The following is a 7,439-nucleotide window of genomic DNA, read 5'->3' as shown; positions in this document are numbered from 1 at the left end:
CCATTTTATGCGGCACACAAAACCCATGATTTTACAGATATTCTTGCTTAGGATACGGCGAGAGTAGATAGTGCCCATTTAAGTCTTTTTAAAAGTGAGTTGATTTAAACAAAAAACATTAAATAATAATGGTTCAAGGGATACTCAGTTATGGCAAAAACTGTAGAAGTGGTCCTTCAATGACTGAAATAGCACCATATATCACATTTATGTCTCACAACAATCTTGTGAATTAGAAACTAAAGTCTAGAGAAACATTGAAATTTATTCAAATCACAAAGCTAGTAGGCAGTGATGCAGGATTCAGACGGAGTCACCTAGATCTCTGACTAAGCCTCTCCAGGTTTCCCTCTTTACTATGATGTCCTTTTGCATGTAGGAAGATTTAGTTTAATTACTTAAGTGTGTGTCTGATTTGTGTTTTTTATACCCCATCATCTCAAAAAGATTTACTTTCTAAATGAAATTCTTCACCTCCAGAAAAATAAAAGGGGCACCAGAATTTGGTGTGTTTCTAAGCACATTTATAAAACATACAAGGAAAAGACCTGATTTCCTGCCTGGCTGAGTGAAACATTAATTCTTCACCTTGGCACCTCAACCTACAGCTGTAATAAGGGCCGTTATGCCCAAATAGGCCCTTAAACGGAAGACCTGCTGAGCAGAGACCCACTTTCCCAGCCCTGCTCAACTGCGTCAGCTTTTCTGCCAACTGACCAGGCGGAAGCAGCAGCAGGGGAGGAGGGACTGCAGGTAGGTGGGGAGGGGATCATTCTGAAAGCCCTAAATCCCTCTCAGGGAAGAAGCAGCTGCTCCTTGTTTTTTTTTAACATCTGTCCCATCTGTCCCCGGCTGCACCTCACCCTCTGGAGGCTCGAGCTAAACGTGGACACGACAAGGAAGCATTTCTGAAGGCTGGTTGGTGAGTGGAAATGAGCATAATTGCCACCCAGAAAGTTTCTTCGACTGAGAAGAGGGCAGTTGTGGTTCTTAAAGAGGATGGCTACCACCTTCCTTCATTTTTCTCTCAAAACATACAGCCTTAATTGATGAAGTCGAGATTTGTAACATCACCCAAATCGGACTGTACGCCCTGAGGATATTTCACAAAACACAGGTACCCTTAGCGCACAGTTTTTTATTTTAACCCCCAGGGGAGCCACAGGCTGCTGATTTGGGGGAGGAAATAATGATACTGCACACATTATACCACCTCTACGGTCGAACAAGCTGTGCATATCTCGCGCGTGGGGGGTTTATCACATTTAACAGCGTGCTGCTTGTACCTGATTCCCCTGCCAACAAGGTGCTCCTCGAGAATAGGGACCTTATTTTTATTCAATAACTTCCCCCTAGTATTCAGAATCGTGGCTGGAACTTGGCAGGCATGAAATTGACATTTATGAATGAATGAACGTTAACGAAGGAAAAAAAAAAAGGAACAGGATGATTCATTTGGTTCTCCTAAGGAGGATGTGGGGGACGGGCGTGGACTTGGACCGAGTCGCCAAGTGAGTCGCAGTCCGAAAGGCCCACAGCTTCTGCTCCCCTCCCCGCAGACCGGGCGTGCAAGGGGGTGTTCACGGTCAGCCCCAAACCAGGCTGCGCGCGCCTGAGACGCTCCCGCCCCCAAGGCGCTCGCGCAGCCCCGCCCCCTTCCCGGTCATTCCTTCTGCGAAGTCCATTCCACGCTTGTTATGGGATTAGGGGCGGGGCCAGGAGAGCGCAAGCGCAATGGGCGGCGGAAGTAGCGACTAGGGAAGTGAGAGGGAGAGGGGCCTGCAGCTTTGCGAAGGGCGCAGCGCTCCTCCTCCTTCTCCTCCTCCCGCGGGAAGCCCGGGGCGGCGGCAAGTGCAGCCGAGCCCAGCCTCCTCCCTTCCCCGCCCCCTGCCCCAGAGCGGCCTGGCTTCCTCTCCGCTCGCCGAGATGGCGCTTGACCCCGCAGGTACCGGGGCGGGAAGCGGGTTTGCTGAGACGTCTCGGCCCGGGGCTCTAACCGCGGGCCTGCGGCTGGGGGCCGGCCTGGGAAAGGTGCCGAGCTCTGAGGTTGCACCGCTTCCGCAGACGTCCCCTCACGCCCCGCCGGCTGCCGTAGGGTTCTGGCCCGCCCCAGCTCCTTCCTTGCGGTCGTAGGTCATCTTCCTGCTGCTTGGGGTTAGGGCTAGGTGAAAGGCATCGGATTTGTTGTTTAAACTCTTGTCCATTTGTGGCTTACAAACATTTTCTCCTTAATGTGCTACTGGTCTCTTCATCGTCATCCTTCTTTTCACTCCTTTGGGGCACAGATTCCTTTGAATATCTGTAGCCCAACTTGAAAACAGATCAGAGTCCATCACTGTGGCAGGAGTCAGTTTCTTTGGAAGGCTCCCCAAAGCCGTGATCAATGTTAGTTTACCTTTCATGCCTCCACTTGACTTTCATTTGCAGCGGGGGTTTCACTTGCCCTCGAATTCCCGTCCTTAGAGAAGCTCACGTGAGATATCTTTGCTTTAGGCTATTTGTATAAGGATATAGTGAACTTCACTTTTGGAGGGAATGCTAATTGGGCTAGTCCATGCCCTTCATTTTATGGATATGAAAACTCAAGGCTTTGGGAGGAGAAATGACTTCAAAGCTTCAGAGATTCAGAAATGAAAAAGTCACATTGGTGGGCTCTCAAGGAGAATGAAAAATATGTGTAGCAGACGAGTAACACATTTATTGAACACTTTATTATCAAGCCAAGAATTCTCAATTAACCAACAATAGTGTGTGGTATGCTAGATGCTATTATCCATTTTAAGGATTAGGAAACAGGCTGAGAGAGGATCAGAGATTACTTGAATTTGAAGCGTAAAGGAATTTCCAGAACACATAATGATCAGACCAATATTGGGCCAGGTGATTGAATCGGACGTTATGAAGCAGTTCACAATTGATCTGAGCTTTGAAGGATGGAATTTCCAGTGGCTGGCGTTGGAGAAGAGGCGGTGGAATGCGCAGATGTATAGGCGGCAGAGTGCACTGTGTGATGTTTGGTTGCAGGGGAATACCTTGATTTTGTTGGGGGTAGGAGGGATGTAAATGAAGAATGGGTAAGAAAGTTCAGGTTGGAAAGTAGATTAGGGCCTATATAATTCTACTATTTCTGAACTGTGACATTCAAAAAAATCTCATTCAGATGAGGAAATAGAGAGGTTAAGAAGGCTTCCATATGTCTGTATTCTTGAATTTAGACAAGGAAGTTTAGAAAAAAAATCTTCATACTTGCTGCCTGCACTTTCTTACTGCCCGGTTACCCTTAACCCACTCCGGTCTTGTGGTGTGCCCAAGGCCAAACAGCTAACTGCTGTTAGGGCCAAGTCTGTGTAGAACTCAGATAATTTCATTTCCAGTCCAGTGCTGTAGACCATGCTACCATTTGAGTATTTATTTATTTGTTTATTTTTTAAAGAAACGTTTTATTTTTTTGTGAGGAAGATTGGCCCTGAGCTAATGTCTATTGCCAGTTTTCCTCCTGTTGCTTGAGGAAGATTGTCACTGAGCTAACATCTGTGCCAGTTTTCCTCTACTTTATGCAGGATGCTGCCACAGTGTGGCTTGGCGAGTGGTGCTAGGTCTGCGCCTGGGATCCAAACCCATGAACCCCAGGCTGCTGAAGCAGAGTGCGCGAACTTAACCACTATGCCACGGGCTGGTCCCCCATTTGAGTATTTATTGATTATACAAATACTTGAGTGCCCATTATATATCATGGGTTATTCTAGGTCCTAGGAAACTGATAGGACAGACGCGATCCCTGTTCCAAATAGAGCTTGTATTCTAGTGGTAGAAGAAAGAAGACCAGTGGCACCCCCACCCCCCAGACACACACATTTTTACAGATTGTGATAAACATGGAGAAAATTAGCAGTGTCATGTGGTAGATGGTGAAGAGAGGACTGCTTTAGATAGCGTGGTCAGTGAAGAGCTCTATGAGGAGGTGTCACTGGAATTGGAATCTGAAGGAGGAGAGGAAGCAGTCCTGTGAAGAGGTAGGGCAAGGGAATGCCGGGCAGTCAAAGTAGCAAATGCTTAAAATATTTGACTAGAATGAGGGCCAGAGTGTGGAGATGTATAGGGAAAGATGTTGGGAAATTAGTCAGGAGCTAGATGCCTCAGGGCCTTGAAGGCTCTGATAAGAAAGCATTTGGGCTTTTCTGATGTTATCAAAAGCCTTTGGAAGCTTTTAGAGAGGGCAGTGACGTAGCTTTTGTCATTGCTACCCTGGCTGCAGTGGTAGCCTGCATTGTGGGGGGTTCTGAGTGGAAGCAGAAAGACAGGTTAAGAGGTGGTAGCAGTAAATCCAGGCCACATATGTTAATATCTTGGCCTGGGGTGGTTTTAGAAAAGATGGAAAGAAATATAAAACTTCAGTAGGTGTTTTGGAGGAGAAATTGACAGGACCCCCTGTTGCTGTGAATAAAGGTGGTGAGGGGAAGGGAGGCATTAAGGATAATTCCCAGGCTTTTTACTTCAGCAACTGAGTGGATGGTGATGGTCAAATCTAGCAACATGATCTTTGGAAACTTTGGCAAAAGCAGGGATGGAAGCAAAGTTGGAATGGAAAGTAAGAAAGCGGAGTCAGCAAATGGGAATTTTTTTTTTTTTTTTAAATTTCCTTGTCTCTTTAAACTCTAGAATACTAATGTATTGAAACTGGCTTTTTTTTTTTTTAAACATAATTTTTGTTTGGTTCATAAATTGAAACATAGGTTCATGTTTTGATATTTCTCTTGCTTTCTAAGTCCGCATTGTTTTGTGTCCAACTGAGTAGATGTGTTTCTGAGTAGATGAGTAGATGGTAATGCCAAATGAGGTTTATGTGGCGAAATCTGTTTCCCCATTGGTTCATATTACAGTCTTTGGGATCTTTATATAAGTTTGATCTTCATTTGGCAGCAGCTTTTAGCTAACTTTGTAGGGTCCATTCTCATAGAACTCTGAAACCAACAATGAAATGCAAGTTACATACTTATTTTTTTGTGTAGTTTTATTTAAACTGGTTTCCTTTTTGTTAATGGAGAGGTAATAGGACTGTTTGTAAGTTTATCAGCCATAATTATGTTTGTTATGTTCTCTTACTACTTGATTGCAGAGAGAAAATGCTGGAGAGAGTACCTAACACCCCGGAAAAGTGGCTGTAGAGAGAGATTAAATTTTTAAAAAATACTAGTGCCTAGGTTACACTCCCAGTTATTCAGATTTTATGTGCCCAAGCCTCTGACTTTAAAATATTCCGTAGGCAGTTCTCATATGTAAATAGAGTAGAGGAGAACCACTGTTCTGAACTCTCCCAGTTTTATTGACTTGTTCTTCACCTTTGTTTTCTTATCCATCTAATCTTCTCTCTTTTCCCAGAGGAAATTCTCCCTACATCTTTAGCCATAAATGGGACCTGTGATTGCATAGGAATGATTCAGAAATATACAGTATAGCTCATTCTCCTGTAATAGGACTTAAGCATAGTTAGTTTTATTCCAAGTTGTAGCTTCTTTACCAATTTATAACCCTTTCTACAAGTATTGTATAGTTCAAAAGTTCAGTCAAACTTAGGTGATTGGAAATTTAAAAGGTGGTTTATTTTCAATGTGTAATCTGTGATCATGTATAGAAACAATGCTTAAAGTAGTGCCTGTTAAAGTAGAATTTTCAGAAAGGCAAAAGTATTATTTATGCAAATACAAAATGGATATGTGTTGAAGACTTTCAACTCATTAATTAGTGAGGGAAGCAGTTAACTGTAAAAAACAGTTCAGGAAGCATTTGAGAAGCTAGATACATAGACAGTTTCATAGATTGCCGGCTTAAGATAAAAACTGGTTAATTTAGGGGCTGGCCCCGTGGCCGAGTGGTTAAGTTTGCGAGCTCCGCTGCAGGCGGCCCACTGTTTCATTGGTTCCAATCCTGGGTGCGGACATGGCACTGCTCATCAGACCACGCTGAGGCAGCGTCCCACATGCCACAACTAGAAGGACCCACAATGAAGAATATACAACTATGTACTGGGGGACTTTGGGGAGAAAAAGGAAAAAAATAAAATCTTTAAAAAAAAAAAGCTGGTTAATTTAGGGGCTGGCCCCATGGCTGAGTGGTTAAGTTCGTGCGCTCTGCTGCAGGCAGCCCAGTGTTTCGTTGGTTCGAATCCTGGATGCGGACATGGTACTGCTCATCAAACCACGCTGAGGCAGCATCCCACATGCCACAACTAGAAGGACCCACAACGAAGAATATACGACTATGTACCGGGGGGCTTTGGGGAGAAAAAGGAAAAAAATAAAATCTTAAAAAAAAAAAACTGGTTAATTGACAACAGGGCCATGAACAAATCTTTGAGGTTATCTTTTCCACTGGTCAGAAATTATTTCTGTCGCTTATTTGACAGATTCTCAAAGTTGACCTCTCCCCCTAACAAGTTGTAAAATAGCCCAGTAACGGAAAGTCAGCCCAATGCTGTACTGAAAGAACGTCCAGTTAGGTCTTTGCCGTTTCCAGGTTCCAGATAAATTTTCTGACATGATTGCATTCCCAGGTGGTAACCCGCAGGAATCTGGGCCTGATAATTTTGATTTCTGACGTTCTAAAATGACGAGAAAAGATTTCCCTTCTTTTTCTTCTACATTTCCTCTCTTGGCAGGGTAGGGAGTTTCCTTTCCTCCTGTCAACTAGTGTGGATTCGTTCTCTACTTTTGCACCGTGGAGCAGTGGCAGCATGAGAGGTTTCCTTAATCAAGTGTGCGTGTGAGTGTGCCTCCATTGGTGTTTTCTTCCAGAAATCTGGTCAGGGGAGGAAGATGGGCTAGTGATAGTGTTCAGCGGGTGGGAAGTGGGGGTTGGGAATTTCATGACATTCCATGAGGAGCTGTTTAAGGTGTATGTGTCTTGGGAGGATGTCATTATGGTAGCTCTTGGAGTATTTGGGTTGCAGGGCTTCTTTTAGTTCCTGTGGGGATGTATGTAGATTAGCTTTAGGGGTACTAGCACTTGGTACTAACACTTACATTTGCTGGAAATTTTTACTTTTTAGGTTAGATAGATTTGAAGAATCTGGTTTTTTCTGAGCATTGTGTGATTCATATGCAAAAGATTATGTGGTTGATTAGAAAAATTTTTATTTTATTATTGTTTCTATATCTCTACAGGATCTTCTTAGACATAAATTATATTGGTAGTTCAGAGCTAAAAATCTGTTTAACGTCTACATTTTCTCTGTATCTAGCCTCAAAGTGTATTTGCGATAGAAAATATGTTGTTTTTGCCTCGGTAGATTAATTTAACAACCTTGTAATGGGTTGCTCTCTGAAATTTGAAAAACACTAGCTTAAGCAAAGAGCATAAGAAAGAGAGAAGAGTTGAGATCAAAGAGGAGTGTGTTCTATGGCAGTGGAGGGATTTGAGTTGTGAATCATGAAATGTCCTGT

General features: G+C 43.7%; 1 protein-coding gene across 8 annotated transcripts in view; it reads left to right on the top strand.

Annotated features, from left to right (window-relative positions):
- Positions 1–734: 734 nt before the first annotated feature.
- Positions 735–7,439, top strand: part of CMC1 (C-X9-C motif containing 1) — an 88,542-nt gene continuing 81,837 nt past the window's right edge. Inside the window, exon 1 of one of the 8 annotated variants that reach the window (XM_070238094.1) lies at positions 735–1,117. Coding sequence is in view for 3 of the 8 variants with exons in the window: in XM_001491435.7 (XP_001491485.2) it covers positions 1,927–1,945 (19 nt within the window). In the remaining 5 variants the exon portion in view is untranslated. Of the gene's footprint in view, positions 1,118–1,697; positions 1,946–7,439 lie in introns of those variants that run through there. The other 7 variants (XM_001491435.7, XM_070238098.1, XM_070238095.1 and 4 more) reach the window with 7 other exon arrangements.

The sequence above is a fragment of the Equus caballus genome, chromosome 16 (genome assembly GCF_041296265.1).
Source record: "Equus caballus isolate H_3958 breed thoroughbred chromosome 16, TB-T2T, whole genome shotgun sequence".
Taxonomy (NCBI): domain Eukaryota; kingdom Metazoa; phylum Chordata; class Mammalia; order Perissodactyla; family Equidae; genus Equus; species Equus caballus.
This window is presented reverse-complemented; position numbering and strand designations above follow the sequence as displayed.